This window comes from Amphiura filiformis, unplaced genomic scaffold (assembly GCF_039555335.1).
Source record: "Amphiura filiformis unplaced genomic scaffold, Afil_fr2py scaffold_596, whole genome shotgun sequence".
Lineage (NCBI taxonomy): Eukaryota > Metazoa > Echinodermata > Ophiuroidea > Amphilepidida > Amphiuridae > Amphiura > Amphiura filiformis.
Window position 1 is genome coordinate 299,518 of NW_027306060.1, and position 17,033 is coordinate 316,550.

A 17,033-nucleotide genomic window follows, 5' to 3' on the forward strand; every position below is an offset into this window, starting at 1 on the left:
TTCTCTTGTGCCTAAAAGGTGTGGTGTAGGTATCGGAACCCGGGTATGGTCCCCTTCTCTTTTCGAATAGCTCGTGCACAGGGGTTTGCTCTCCTCTACATGAGACCAACATCTGTGAGTGACCTCTCTGATTGTCTGCCTGTCTGACTCACTGGCACATATGTCCTCTCACCTTCACCCTCGCAGATCATGTGTCTCTCACTCTCTTCCTTTCTCTTCCGCACTAAGAGAACATTTTTCTGTCTTTGTATTTGATTTTTTCCATACTCCTTTACTTTGATCATTGCATATTAGACGTGTCTCTTAAAGGAGGATTTTGTGATTCTAGCATTCTCTTTTTATGAAATTTTTCAGTAGATATCCACTAAGAAAAGCTTATTCCCCAAATTTCAGTTGATTCTGATTTTGCGTCGCGAGTTATGCATGATTTAGTGTATTACACAGCTCCATAGGCCACTGTTGTAATACCAGAATGAAATTCAAATTTGACGATATTTTTGCTAAACAAATTAATCTGCAAGAAAATTTTAGTACATAAACATTATGTAGCCAGAGGTATCCAGTGGTATAAAAATCTCAACTTTTTTTGAGAAATGTGAGGGGATGAGGCTGTGGATCACGAAATGCCCATTTAATTGCCATTTAGGGTACGATATGAAATCCATTTTAATTAATGTTTCAATTGTATTTCTTCATAATTATTTCATAGGTTGTGAGTGCAACAGCCACACTAGCCCTAGGAATTCACATGCCATGCAAGACGGTAGTGTTTGTATGTGAAGATCTATGGCTCAAGCCTCTATCCTTCAGACAGGTCAGTATCTATTATTTTAAAATTTTAAAAGACCAAAAAATTCTATCTATGTTACAAATTCCATCCCAAATTAAGCAATTGTCATATTGGTTCAATATCATGCGACACTTTGACACCAACTAAAGAAGCATGTCTGCACCTCTACTGACATGTGATATGTGATGTGATCAAGACTTCCTTTGTATTTTATTGTTCTTAGCAACACTAAAATGGCCATATTTCAGGAACGGTAAGTATACTTATGATGGGGTTTTCAGCCAAATAAAGCTCTGAGAATGGCGCTTGTAATGAAATTGAAAACTGTTTTTTTAATTTGATCGACATCAGACTCATTTTGCTTGATCACATCACATATGTGTGCAGATATGTAAATGACATTGATTGAATGCAAGTTACAATGGGCCATTCCATTTAAAATCCACACTACCCCTGTGGAAGATTTAGCTTTTAAAGTCTTCGACAGAGGGAGTAAAATATTTGAATAGAATAGACAATTGGGTAACTTTCATTTGAAATACTCACTCCAGTTGTGGAAGATATAGGGAAAAGCCATGATACAGAGGGAGTATAGGTTTCAAAACGATTTACTCTGTTCAATTACATTTGAAATAAATACTCCCCCTGTAGAAGCTATTTCCAAAATCTTCCACAGGGGTAGTGTGGATTTTAAATGGAATATCCCAATGTTAACTTGGATCAAGAGTGTAATTGCTTTATTTCCCACTGGGGGGATGGAGGCACTCATTTAGGTAAACCCATTTGAAATTCACCCTCCATGTTTGGGGGAGATTAAGGTTGTGTTTCTATAGGGGGTGTAAGGATTTCAACTGGAATAGCCCTTTCTTGCATTCAAACATCTTGGGTCGCCGAGGGCATGATTTCCCATCAAAGTTGTATTTTGCAGAATATTGTATAATAATAATGTACACTTAAAGCACCCGTATCCGTCGTGGACCCAAGCGTGTGTCCACCCAAACCGACTGGTTAAACAAACATACAAACAAATGTATTGATTCCATGTTGTACTTTCTTGACATTTCTTACAGATGTCTGGTCGTTCAGGTCGTCGTGGCTATGACCTTGTTGGCAACGTTATCTTCTTCTGTGTTCCGCCGCAGAAGATTCAGCATCTGATTACCTCAGGTTTACCTCATCTGAGAGGTCACTTTCCATTCAGTGTCAGCTTTGTGTTAAGACTCATGGTATTGACACATAACTCACAGGACAAGAAGAGTGCACATGAAAAAGTAAGTCACTGTATGAGTTCTACTACATCAGGTTTACCTCATCTGAGAGGACACTTCCATTCAGTGTCAGCTTTGTGTTAAGACTCATGGTATTAACACATAACTCACAGGACAAGAAAAGTGCATGTGAAAAGGCAAGTCACTGGGGTTGGTTCAATCTTTGAATTAGTTTGTGTTATCAGCTGTAATCCCTTTCATGGTAGACCACTGATGTGTTTCCTGTTTTCAAGTATACTGGTTGACTTATGAAAATAATCTTTGACAGCAAGCTTCTAAGGCTATTATGTTAAAAGCAAATGTATAATATAATACCCATGTGATATATGGGCATCGCTACACAGCGACAACGCCTGGGTAAATAAATATATTGAACAGGCAGGGAAACTAAATCAATACACGTGTATCTGATATGCATGATTTGATATTCAGACAATAAATCTTTGGATACTGGGGTAGAAAACGATGAATATCTCCCGTAATTTTTGCTTTCTAAAGTCAAGGCTTGCACTTGAATATAATGTGTTGAAATAACATGATAGTTATTAGCTTATTATTGACAAACAACCGTGCATTTTGAAATAAAAAACTGACAAAAATTCAGATTTTAGATGTACATAACAAAAAAATTGACAGCTGCTCTCATTCGTAAACAATCGGGGTAACAAAACATATCATGTTACAAGCGCAATGTAGTCCACCGGTGGAGGCAGTCTAATGCAGATGACGTACCAGGCTCACTGACATCTACAGAGTTCAGTCACCAGGCTATTGTCAATAGCCTTAGTTGGAAGTCCCTCGGCCCATTATGCGTTTCAAACTATTAAACAGGTCGGAACAAAATGGCCATCACTCATGCGTGGCTGTTGAAGGACAAGTGGATTAGATCTACCATCATGGTGATTTCTGCCATGAAGATATCGGGCAATGACACTGTCATGGAAACTCTTACAATAATGCCAAAATATTAATTGACTATTGTTAATGTGAACATTTAATATTTGTATGAACTATGAAGTATATTGACCAATGCAAATTTACCATTAATTCCGATCAGTTAGTTGATAGTTGACATTAATTACAAACATCGAAGCAGCATCGATGGTCAATCCTAATATCAAACAAATTTGACTGTGTTGCCTTACTGTTTGACAACAATAATTGTTTTTGTCTTTTGTAGGCGTTGGCTCTGCTGAAGCACCCATTTGTGTGTTACAAGTCACAGGGCATGGAGGAGGTGGTACAACATTTCTTTCTCTTCAGCGTTGACTACCTCATTAGAGTGGTAAGACTGGGCTGTTCCAATTTAAATCCATACACCCCTGTAGTAGACATGACATTCATCTCCCACACAGGGGGTGTAGATTTCAAATGAAATCACTCATTCAGATACCCCATTTGAAATTCACACTCTCTGTGGGGGGAAGATTAAGATCATAATTATGTGTTCCATAGGTGTAAGGATTTCAACTGGACTCATTAGACAGAATCCTTTATCATCTGCCAACTGCATGGCATGTCATTGGCTGAATTCACACACCATCGCTAAAAGACAAGCGATTGCACCTACATGTGGACCAACGAGGTAGCACACTTTTTCCAGCTTAACAAAAAGCATGCTATTTCATTGGTGAAAAACAAATTGATCATTGCTAAGCGATGGAGTATAAATTCTGCTTGACAAAGAGAACAACTCAGGCATTAACCCACAAGCCTCAGCACATAATAAAATGTTTAAAAATTTGCTGACCAATGTTGTCCAGGATACATCATATAAGCCATTTAGCAACAAACAGGAATTTGCAACTAAGAATCAAACACCCTATACGTACCACAATAAACCATCACAGCCATGATCAGCTCCATAAGCTCTCATATAAACCGAGAAAATAAGCATTTATAATGAAAGCCATAAATAATGAAACTAATTCACATCTGTTGATTCTGTCAATCAAATTCCCCATGGCCCATGATTGGTTAGTCACCACCGTAGTTACACAATACTAACCAATCACAGGCTGTTCTGCAGCTTGATTGACAGAATCATCAGATATTAGCTTTTTTTATTTCAACTTTTATTGTAGTTCCTTGCTCAGGGGAATCTCAGAGTCAACTCGATCATTTCATGGAAACAAACAGGGACTGTGCCGGAACCCAGAATGTCCAAAGCCTTACCACTTGACTGCTAACTTTTAGCTTGATCATGTTATCATTAATATATATTTGTAGGGTCTGTTAGAACCAGATGGAACACCAATTAGCCTGTCAGGGCTAGCTACTCACCTACACTACCATGAGCCCGCAAACCTGACTTTTGTTAGTATGCTGCAAGAGGGCGTATTTCACAATCTTTGCCAGCCAAGCAGAGGTATGTATAATTGATCCTTATATCTGAAAGTTGGAGACCTGGGGTAGGATGCGGGAAGAATTAATTGATCCCGTAACTTTTTTCTGTGTGTAATATTTCGGAAATGATAAATAATTCTATGGTGCAGAAGCAAGGGGATGCAAGGATGTGAGACTTGTTCCAAATGGTCATACAAGACCCACTTCTATACAATTGATAAATTATAGAGCCTGCTGAATTCCTTATTATAAATAAACTTAATGGGCCAATACTACCAGATTTCTATTGCTACTACCACCAGAGGTTCTCTACCTCTGTGGGTACACACATCTGAAGTACACACCGGTACTGGATTGGTACTGCACAGGTACTCTAGTCTAAGAGTAACCATGATGTAGCGGGGAGCAGTATTCCTCTATGGTTGGTAGCAATAGGAATCCGGTAGTGTACATAATGATCTGTATGGTTTTGACAAGGATTGATATGAACCATGACACAAATATTCAAGCCATCACTTGAAAAAGACAGATTTGGAAGTAAGAGTCTTACCATGGTCTAAATGGCACTATGGACCACAATGGCATCATTCCAGTGGTATAGTTCAATAACATCAATTAAACAAAATTTGCTTTCATCAATATTGAATTGGGGGAGAGGGGCAGCGATTTATAGTTATTATGCCAGAGTGTGCCAACATTAATGTCTTTGATTGTAGACTGAGAGAAATCCTAAATATTGCATCTTTATTTCGTTTTTGGCCTTATAACTCCAGAACGGATTATCATAAAAACTGAAGAGTAAAAAAAGTGAAGAATGTAGTAGCTGAATGTACAAATGTATTGGGGTTAAAGAACTGTGCCCTGATAGATGAGTATGTTGTGGATCGTAGTGTGGCCAACTGTACTATTTGGGTGGCCTAGGGGACAATCAGACTATCCCTATACTTAAAGTGAAATATTTACACCTGCTCATGTCACTCTCTGACCCTTTCCTGGGAAACAACGACTCCCAGTGTGTGGTTCTCAATTAACCCCCTGGACACTACTGGTCATGTGACAGCATTTCTGATTGGTTGATAACTTGAAATGCTCATTTCAATTGCCAATTATACTAGGCTTCAAACTATTTATGGTCAAACTTGCACTTGCAGACAATATTATTAATACCCTCCTTGATTGGTTCAAAATTGGACACAGTATTAATTTTGGCCAATCGGCAGGTATTTCTTATGGGATTAACTCACAGTAATTCATCTCATTTTCAGATGGTTCTTTCTCCTGGTCCGTGATGGAGACACTAGTTGTGATACTAGCTCAGATGTTTGGCCGTATAACAATGCCTATGGCAACATACAAGAGGAAGAAGAGACAAGGAATACACTCCAAGGTATCTACTGTGAAATCAGATGTTTGGCCGTATAACAATGCCTATGGCAACATACAAGAGGAAGAAGAAGCAAGGAATCCACTCCAAGGTATGTACTGTGAAATCAGATGTTTGGCCGTATAACAATGCCTATGGCAACATACAAGAGGAAGAAGAAGCAAGGAATCCACTCCAAGGTATCTACTGTGAAATCAGATGTTTGGCCGTATAACAATGCCTATGGCAACATACAAGAGAAAGAAGAAACAAGGAATACACTCCAAGGTATGTACTGTGAAATCAGATGTTTGGCCGTATAACAATGCCTATGGCAACATACAAGAGGAAGAAGAGACAAGGAATACACTCCAAGGTATGTACTGTGAAATCAGATGTTTGGCCGTATAACAATGCCTATGGCAACATACAAGAGGAAGAAGAGACAAGGAATACACTCCAAGGTATGTACTGTGAAATCAGATGTTTGGCGTATTACAATGCCTATGGCAACATACAAGAGGAAGAAGAAACAAGGAATACACTCCAAGGTATGTACTGTGAAATCAGATGTTTGGTCGTATAACAATGCCTATGGCAACATATAAGAGGAAGAAGGAACAAGGAATACACTCCAAGGTATGTACTGTGAAATCAGATGTTTGGCCGTATTACAATGCCTATGGCAACATACAAGAGGAAGAAGAGACAAGGAATACACTCCAAGGCGACGTGCAGGGAAAGAGGGTAGATCTCGGTGGTAACAATGCCTATGGCAACATACAAGAGGAAGAAGAGACAAGGAATACACTCCAAGGTATGTACTGTGAAATCAGATGTTTGGCCGTATAACAATGCCTATGGCAACATACAAGAGGAAGAAGAAACAAGGAATACACTCCAAGGTATGTACTGTGAAATCAGATGTTTGGCCGTATAACAATGCCTATGGCAACATACAAGAGGAAGAAGAGACAAGGAATACACTCCAAGGTATGTACTGTGAAATCAGATATTTGGCCGTATAACAATGCCTATGGCAACATACAAGAGAAAGAAGAGACAAGGAATACACTCCAAGGTATGTACTGTGAAATCAGATGTTTGGTCGTATAACAATGCCTATGGCAACATACAAGAGGAAGAAGAGACAAGGAAAACACTCCAAGGTATGTACTGTGAAATCAGATGTTTGGCCGTATAACAATGCCTATGGCAACATACAAGAGGAAGAAGAGACAAGGAATACACTCCAAGGTATGTACTGTGGAATCAGATGTTTGGTCGTATTACAATGCCTATGGCAACATACAAGAGGAAGAAGAGACAAGGAATACACTCCAAGGTATGTACTGTGAAATCAGATGTTTGGCCGTATAACAATGCCTATGGCAACATACAAGAGGAAGAAGAAACAAGGAATACACTCCAAGGTATGTACTGTGAAATCAGATGTTTGGTCGTATAACAATGCCTATGGCAACATACAAGAGGAAGAAGGAACAAGGAATACACTCCAAGGTATGTACTGTGAAATCAGATGTTTGGCGTATTACAATGCCTATGGCAACATACAAGAGGAAGAAGAAACAAGGAATACACTCCAAGGTATCTACTGTGAAATCAGATGTTTGGCCGTATAACAATGCCTATGGCAACATATAAGAGGAAGAAGGAACAAGGACTACACTCCAAGGTATCTACTGTGAAATCAGATGTTTGGCCGTATAACAATGCCTATGGCAACATATAAGAGGAAGAAGGAACAAGGAATACACTCCAAGGTATCTACTGTGAAATCAGATGTTTGGTCGTATTACAATGCCTATGGCAACATACAAGAGAAAGAAGAGACAAGGAATACACTCCAAGGTATGTACTGTGAAATCAGATGTTTGGCCGTATTACAATGCCTATGGCAACATACAAGAGGAAGAAGAGACAAGGAATACACTCCAAGGTATCTCATGTGAAAGCATGAAATGTGCATGAAAATTGCATGAATTTTGCAAGATTTTTGATTAAGATTTGTGATTTTTTGCTCGCAATATTTCTTTTTTCAATAGACCTTTAAGAAATTGCACAAAAATTTACATGCCATAAAAATGATGGTTCTTTTAAAATCACAAAAAAATGCTGCCCAACCACCATCAAAGTGAAAATTTTGAAAAGGCCCATTGAAAATTGTCAAAACATTGAGCTATTCCATCTAAAATCCACACAATATCTAACATAAAGGGAGTATGTTTTCAAATGTAATTGGTCAAGGTTAATTATTTTGAAACCCCTACTCCCTCTGTATTATGGCTTTACCTATATCTTCCACAAGTGAGTATTTGGAAGTTACAGAATTGTCTATTCAATTTAAAACTAATACTCCCCCTGAGGAAGACTTTAGTTAAATCTTCCTCATGGGTAGTGTGGATGTCGATGTAGTGTTGATGATGTCTCTTTTCAAATCGCAGTATATCCCAACACTTGCTTATTGGCTAATGGGTTATTCCAGTTTAAATCCACACACCCCCTATGGAAGACATTCCCTTCATTTTTCATACAGGGAGTGTGAATTTCAAATGGGGTTACCTGAATCTACATTCCCTGTGTGGGAGATATTAAGGTCATGTCTTTCATTGGGGGTAAATGGATTTCAGGTGGAATAACCCAATGTGCCAGTTATAACATAAACTGTGATTTGACAGGGTATGTGACCCATTGTAATAGTAGCTGAAGTGCTCATACAATTCTTTAATTACCCCCATGAAAACTACATGCCGATTGGCCAAAAAATAAGTTTTCATTATCAATTAGCCCAATCAGCAACATTGTTAGAATAATTTCACCACACCAAAAATTGGGGTGAATTATTTGCAAAGCTCCATTCTGATTGGTGATTAAAGTGAAAATATCATGTAATTGACCAATCAAAGGCAATGTTAGATCAGCAGGTAGTGCTCAGGGGTTAAATAAAATGGTCCAATCTGTTGGACAACATTTATGTTTTCAAAGATACTTGTATGCAGAAGTGAAAATGACAAGAGTAACTGTTAATACCATAATTTTGGCCTCCACACATAATTATGCGGGGCTTATGTTATCATCCAGATCCCTACCTGGATGGCTGATGACAACATTCATAACTGTATTTTCAGGTGGTGTTTGGCAAATCTCTACATATGCCTCCTGCCTTTGCCAAAGTACTTGAAAGACACAACAGAGATGCATGGAAGGTATTCAGACGTTATGTGCACACAGTGTGTGACTATGCAGCAAGAAGTAACACAGTCAAACAAAATGTGCTGCCACTCTCCAAAGTAGGTATGTACAAATTGTATAAAATGAAGATAGCATTTTGTGATAATATTACGTTTGAAATTTTGTTATTGTTGAAGCTACCATGAACCTCTGTCAGTAGAATTATTTAGTTTGTTGATCGACTCAATTTAACCACTTTTGACTTGATGTCAGAACTGGATTGGGCTATTCCATTTAAAATCTGCAGTACCCCTGTGGAAGATTTTGGAAATGTCCTCCACAGAGGGAGTATATATTTCAAATGGGATGAGTGAGCACATTAGGCAGCTCCATTTGAATTTCATGCACCCTCTGAGAAAGATTCAACCTGAATCTTCCCCTGAGGTCAAATGGAGCTACTAATGTGCTAATTCTATTTGATATTCATACTCAGCCTGTGGAAGATATTTCCAAAATCTTCCACAGGGGGTGTGGATTTCAACTTGAATAGCCCATTGTAGACTCTTGATGATTTGTAGTTAGGCCTAAAAAAATTGTTTGATTGGCGTAACATTAAAAAAAATTAGGGTAGGTAGGTCAGCAATTTTTTTTAAAATTTTTTTTACATACATTTTAAGCTGTAAATTGCATAAATTGGAACTTTAAAAAAAAAAAATTTTAATTCCAATTTTATAAAAACAATTTACATTTTGTTTGCAAAAATATAAGAAAAAAGTCTAGGGTTGGGCCTATTTTTAGGGTCGGTCGGGTTACGCCAATCAAACAATTTTTTTAGGCCTTATCCACACCCTAGGTGGTTGGTTGTCCCAGATTTTAGTGGTCTCTGAAGCACTGCGGTCTTTTGTCAAAGATGTACACCTAATCTAGATCCATGTGAAATCCCGGAAAATCATTGTCGCCATTGTTGTCATCATCATGATCTTCCAACAAGATTCATCAAGGATTTGCACTTAATCTACAATCCTGGAAAAGTTGGCACACTTGTCCTAAACAATTGAAATAATTACCCTATCAAAATAAATGGGAAAAGCAAGTGAAACATGCATGTGATATATGTGAAGCACAGGCTCCCCCTGTATCTCACCCTTCCACACTCCCCATCTTTCAATGTTGGAGGGACTCACAATCCTGCTAACAACATGGCTTTGTGCAACATCGAATTGGGGAGCGGAGGCAGAGATATACCAAAAGCAGGGTTTACTTTAACGCACAAAACACGCGTATTTACGTGTTCATGCACTTTTCTGACTCCTTCAAATCCATAGTCCCCAAAGTCCAATGCGTACAAAATCTTGAAAACGTATGCGTTCAGATATTGCAAGATTTTAATAGAGAAACACATTGTGCATTTATTCTCGGCTTTTGGCATTTAGGACCTACTCCCGATATGTAGGGCCCATCACATTTTGTCAGAATCGAACCATGTATGTTTTGTCTCTAAAATTGTATAGTGTCAGTTTGAAATCTTGCAAATTGGGTTCGGGTTTCTGTTTAAATGATGCACCAAATATGTTCAATTGGACTTTAATTTTGCAAAATTTTCGCTCTCAGGGGGGGAACATCCCGGGGGAACATCCCCCTCAGACACCCACATGCGTAGTGGATAAACAAGTGACCATTTTTGCTTCTGCTTTCGACATTTGCCAATTTAGGCCCAATGTTTAACACAATTTATAGGTCTAATGGGGAAAATGTGACAACTAAAGGCTTTATGGACCGTCATTTCACAATTTTCGGCTTTTCAACTGTTCAAACAGGGGGCATTTTTAAATATTATTATTTTCTTCTAAAATTTCCCCCACCCCCTTCTGACTGCTCTAGATCCGCCACTGCTCCAAACAGTGGCGTAGATTTCTTTTTGACTCGGGGGTATAGTGAATCCAGCACCTTTCGGAGAACGAATAAGTTTATAGTACAAAAAATGTTGCCATTTTGAAGCTAAACTGTTGAAATATGATGCAAAAGTGGTATAAATTCTCACTTTGGGGGCTAAAAATGGCCAATATGAGGTTAATTTGGTCAGAAACCCACATACAGGCGTCAACATTGAGGGATGATTGTATGGACCATCCCCCTGGCAAAATATTGGGGAAGATTCCCCCAACCCCCTCCGGATCTACGCCTATGGCTCCAAAAACACACATATTGTTAAAAATGTCTTCAAAAATAATATTATAAAAATACCCCTTGTGCAATGTTTTTGACTCCTTCAGAGGAAAAATTCACAATTGAAAGGGTCAAAAAAATTTGAAAATACCCCTTCAGCAAAATGCTTAAAGAAAACCCTGACCAAAAGACACGCAAAGTGAGCTGACATTTTTTCCAAGATCCATGTAAACTCTATGTGAAATCAAAATCATCATCCTAGTCCTAATCATCTTTCTCATCATCCCCATCCACTTCCTCCTCATGTTCCTCTTCTTCCTCCTCCTCCTCATCATCATCTTCATCATCATCATCATCATCATCATAATCATCATCATCATCATCATCATCATCATCATCATCATCATCATCATCATCATCATCATCATCATCATCATCATTATCATCATCATCATCATAATCATCATCATCATCATCATCATCATCATCATCATCATCATTATCATTCGCATCATTCACCTCATTATCATCATCCCCTTCCACCTCTTTCTCTAGCTTCTCCTCCTCCTCCTCATCATCATTTGCATCCTCCACCTCATCATCCTCATCTTCCCCATCATCCTCTTCCACCTCTTTCTCTAGCTTCTCCTCCTCATCATCCTCCTGGTCCTCCTCCTCATCATCCTGCATCCTCCAACAAACTTCATCAACATCATCATTATGGTTGTCATCATCATCACCATCATCACCAGGGCCGTAGCAAGCGGGGCAGCCGGGGATGCCATGGCCGCCCCACTTTTTGAGAAATTTGTTATGTTTTTCTTTATATCTTTATTTCAATTTGGTCATATGTATTTTGGCCGCCCCACATTTGTCATGGCCGCCCCACATTTTACAACCTTGCTACGGCTCTGATCATCATTATCATTACAATAAGGGATGTGGCATTCATTAATCAATATTATATTATTTTAATTTGAATATCAAGCCATACAGCCAAATCACCTTAGCCCATCCCTATCAGAGAATGCAACAGGAAAATCCAATGTGTTGAAGACACTGCAAGCATCAGCAAATCAGAGCACTACTTTGTCTCCCTTTGTGATGACATCTGGACATTCTGACAAAGATCTGCCAATCTTTGATGCAGATATTCTACAGGTGAGTTTACCATTGTGCTGAGTGGTCTGTCATTTTCTTTGGAGGAGGGGTCACAAATATATTAGCTGTTATATTTTTTTCACATAAATAGGGTGGTCATAAAATTTGATAACAAAGGGCTTGGGGACCAAATTGTCATTTAAAATATATGCCATAAATTGCATAAATTGTAGTTGCACATTCAAAAAATATTTCTGAATGTCCAGGCCTTGCCGTTTGAGGCGAGCGATCGCTCTCGCTCGCCACCGCTCGCCCAAACTCGATTTCTAGTGAGCGATTTTCCACTCATGTTTCTGAAAATTTTGATATCAAAATCTCATTTTCACAAAAAAAAAATGGAGTTACGTGTTTGTGTCACTGACCCCTTGATATATAACATTGCTGACATTTTTGAATAATTTGTGTTGGGTCTGTAATTTTGGGACCCACCCCACCCCCAGCCGAAGAAGATGACAGCCACTAATCATGGGTTAGTAAACTGGATATTATTGTTGAGTGAGAAAGTAGTCTAACTAATTCAGTATATGCACATTTAGATGTTGATGAAGAATGAAAATTTTCCCAGCATGCATCATTTTGTCATGGTATGCATGGCTGCGTATATACGGGGCAAGCTTTTTTGAGGGACTATAAATTCTCCCTACTGATTATATTCAAAAAATGACTTTACTGGGACCATTTGCACTCAAAACCTGCACAATTTAAGTGATTTTACACTATTTTGGCCCATAATTAAGGAGAATTTGGGGTTAAACGGCCTATTGTTATAAAGAAAATGCACCCAGTTGCAATTTGGTCACTTTTCTGCCTATTGAGGTGGCCTAGTCAGAAAAAAAGCATCTGGATTTTGTTTAAATCACTGATTTAAATCAGCTTTCTCATTTTTTACCATTATTGATAAATGTTAGTTAATTTCTTACTTCATTCCTAATGCTTCTACAACTTTTGGATACAATTAAAATACCTTTTATGATGTCATTTGTCTGTTGCTAAAAATTCATCTTCAAGGTGTAGAATTCAACAGGTTTTTTTCCCATGATTTTATCAAATTTTTTCTTTGAAATATTACATGTAAAAAACATGATTTGATTTTGTGTAAATTAATACCTGATAGGATTATGCATATGTCTAGCATTCCACTGGTCTATTTTGACTTGATCATGGGGTATAGCAGTGGAATAAAAAAATAAATTTAAATTGATTTAAATTTTAAAAAATCAGATTGAAATCAAATAAATCGATTTTTTTTTAAATAAATTTTAAAAAGATTTTAAAAATCGCCAACCCTGGGGGCACTCTTCGCCAACCCTGGGGGTGGCACTCTGCCCCTAAACCCCCTCCATCCGCCTCACTCTACTTAATCCATGATACTCCATTTATCATATTCAGGCAATAAGACAAGGTGTTCATATTGAGCAAACTAAGATTCCAACCCTGATACCACCATCTGAGCTGAGAGACACAAGAGGGAAACCAGTCTACCTGAATGCCTATGTCTATGATTTCTTTAAGCATGGATCCAAAACGGTCATAAGGAAAGAAAATGGGTAGGTACATTATGTAATTATCAAAAGTAAAATTTATACCGTATTTCCTCGAATAATCGCCCCTGGGGGGCGTTGCATTTTCCAAAAGGGTGGCATTTTTAGAATGATAATTAGAATGATAATTCCTGTTAAAATCATTAGGTAATCTTAAAACACACGCTGAAATGACGAACTATGAACTTAGGAATGATGACTTCCGGTTCACTTCCCGGTTAACGACAAGATTTTCGCCAATTACTGACACCATTAGCGCCCATGTGTGCACCTTGGTTAAGCTTGCTTAATACAAGATAGCATGGAAATATCAGCATTTTGAAACATATTGGTAGAAAAAATTGATGGGGCATTTAATTAAAGGGGGCGACTATTCAAGGAAATATGGTAAATATTTTGGGATTTATAATGTATGACTTATCATCTACCAAGTGTCTCTGAAGGTGCTGTTATGGAGCGCAATTGCTATCCTGTAAGCCTACACCAAATTAGCCTATTGTCAAGACTTCATTGAGGGATTATACAGCTGTATTCCATAAACTGTATAATCCCTGTCTTCATAATAGGCTACATGATACTAGGCCTACATGAATATAACACGGGATTAATGAAAGATCTGATTTAAGAAAGCAGAAGTAAAACCTGACTTGTGAGGATGGTTAGAAATTGGCAAACCATTCTCATTTACGTTACTGCTGGGAATCAAACCAGGGATGCTGTGGTCAGTGATGTAAGTAGCTGTTGAAAAAAACTTTTAAAAAGGTGAGAGCGAAGTGTGGAAGCGTTCAGCTTACTTGGGGCAAAATATTTTTAGTGAACACATTCTTCAAAGTGAACTCGGATGAGTCACGAAAATTTCTGAGTGAGTTTTCATTTTGCTTGTGTGAATTAGTTTAAAAGTTTCAAATAATTATAACACATTCTTTCTCTTCACTTATATTCTCTTCTCTTGAACTTTTTTTCTCTTCCCATTCCCTTTCCCTTCCTCCTTCTTCCTTCCTTCCCTTTTCTTCCTTTTTTCTTTTCTTTTCTTTTCCTTTCTTTGTTTCTAAATAATCATTAATTCTTTACAGACTAGACTCAGGAGATGTGTTTGACAAGTTGAAGGATTTCAAGCTAGTCATTGCAGCAATCAGGTATAGATAATGTTCTTGTTGTTTGAAGAAAATTCTACAGTTTTCTTTAATTTCTCAGTTTTTGATTTTCAACATATTCAACTTCATAAATATACAGAACTACAGGTAAATTAAGTAATTCTTGCCCAAGCTTGAACACTATGAACACTAGTGGCTCCGTGATAAACATGCACGCACATAGCATATGGTACAGGAGAAAGCATACATGTGCCTTACAATGCGTACATGCTTTGTATGCTACATGGACGCAACACACATGTTCCAGCTTGGCCAACAATTACTTAATTTACCTGTAGTAGTGAGAAAGTTAGTACAAAAATGATTGCGCTATATTTTGCAAGATTGTGAAAGTATTTTATGTTAATTTACATTTCATCTTTCATCTACAGTGTTGCACTGGAGGAGCTTGGGCCAAAGAGTGACAATGTGGTACGGGCATTCAGGCAACTTGGTAATGAATACAGCAAGAAATTCAAGCTACAATATCCTAGCTACAGAGATTGAAGGGAAATTGACCAATCAGCAAGTAACTCAAGGCCAGTCAAAAAATACACAGAACTTCACACTATGGATCAGCTTGTAATCGGCGGGAATTGTTAGGCTTACCACTACGCCGAAACAATACATGTAGATCGACGTTGACAATGATATAGTTGATCTGTATGGCCTATATTTTGTGTGTTAATGAACGTAGACAAAAGACAAATACAATTCTCAAAAAACATGTAGAATTTATAAAGAATTGGTTATTGAAGTACATGTAGTGTTCCACAAAGATTCACCTTATCGAATAACTAGAATTTAAGGCAAAAACTGGAATTTAAGAAAGAAACTAAAAGCGTCCTTTCCGTAAAAATCCCACTAGCAAATAATTCTTGGGATTTTCAGAGGAGGGAGCTTTCTATTTTTATGTGGGTTTCACTTTATTATTTTGTGTGTAAGATGTCTATAACAAGGAATGATTCTGATCCTTTATAATAATATATAACAAAATATACAGCCCACTTTGTTACTTGGCTACAGTAAACTGGGCTTATTTAAGGGATCTAAAATGAGCGTTTATTGCGTTTCGACAGTATTTTTTGTGGGACTTGAGAGCTCCACTCGGACCTGTCGAATTGCATTCTGAATACTGAAGCATGTCTTTCTGATAACAAATAATTTTCATTTTTGAAAATCACAATATAATACAAATTTTATGACAAATTATAAAAATTTGATATTTTTCAAATTTTGATATATAACAGTCCTCAAGTAAATTATATATATCTAATGATATATTCTTAAAGTGTATGTAGCAGGAGGAAAAGCCCGACGGTCAATTGAAAATTTTGATTTTTTCATATTGAAGATATGGATTTTTTCCCAAAAAGACCTAATTTTTTTTGGTGTTTTGGGGAAAAAATCCATATCTTCAATACTTAAAGGTCAAAATTTTCAATTGATCGTCGGCTTTTCATCCCACCTACATACACTATAAGTATAAATCATCAGATTTATAAAGTTTACTTCAAGTACTGTTAAATATCAAAAATATCAATTTTAATGATTTGCCATAAAATGTGTATTAAATTGCTAATTTCAAAAAATCAAAATTATTTGATATCAGAATGACATTCTTCGTATTCAGAATGCAATTTCGATATGTCTGATGCGCTCTGATGTCCCAAAATAAATACTGTCCAAACGTTCATACCCCAGCCCTTAAAGGAACAAATTGTGATCTACATGGTCACCTGCAACTTTGAGATTTTTATACCAATAGGAATCTAGGACTAAATATTTATGTGCAAAATCTTTCTTGAAGATTTGGTTGTTTGACAAAGACTTCATCCAATGTGTGTTTTCTGTCTGTGAATTGACAGATATTGAAACTCTCCCTGTAAAACTGGCAAAGTGTAATTGTTCCCTAAATTTTGGGCTAACTTCGCTATTCGAAGGTTCGCTATTCAAGGTTCACTATTCGAAAATTAAAAAGGTTTTCTATTACGAAGGTTCTCTATTCCGAAAACAGAAAAGGTTCTCTATTCCGGCTCTCAATTTGTATCAAACTTGTGAGAAAATCTGGGA

At 37.5% G+C, this 17,033-nt stretch overlaps 1 protein-coding gene across 1 annotated transcript in view; it reads left to right on the plus strand.

Annotated features, from left to right (window-relative positions):
- The window catches only part of LOC140145734 (probable ATP-dependent RNA helicase DDX60), a 79,144-nt gene extending 63,519 nt beyond the window's left edge, over positions 1 to 15,625 (plus strand). Inside the window, exons 31-40 of the mRNA XM_072167415.1 lie at positions 710 to 814; positions 1,861 to 2,061; positions 3,239 to 3,343; positions 4,288 to 4,426; positions 5,670 to 5,791; positions 8,917 to 9,082; positions 12,114 to 12,286; positions 13,676 to 13,833; positions 14,901 to 14,963; positions 15,353 to 15,625. Of these exons, the coding sequence (XP_072023516.1) occupies positions 710 to 814; positions 1,861 to 2,061; positions 3,239 to 3,343; positions 4,288 to 4,426; positions 5,670 to 5,791; positions 8,917 to 9,082; positions 12,114 to 12,286; positions 13,676 to 13,833; positions 14,901 to 14,963; positions 15,353 to 15,467 (1,347 nt within the window). The 3' untranslated portion in view covers positions 15,468 to 15,625. The remainder of the gene's footprint in view (positions 1 to 709; positions 815 to 1,860; positions 2,062 to 3,238; positions 3,344 to 4,287; positions 4,427 to 5,669; positions 5,792 to 8,916; positions 9,083 to 12,113; positions 12,287 to 13,675; positions 13,834 to 14,900; positions 14,964 to 15,352) is intronic.
- Positions 15,626 to 17,033: the final 1,408 nt, after the last annotated feature.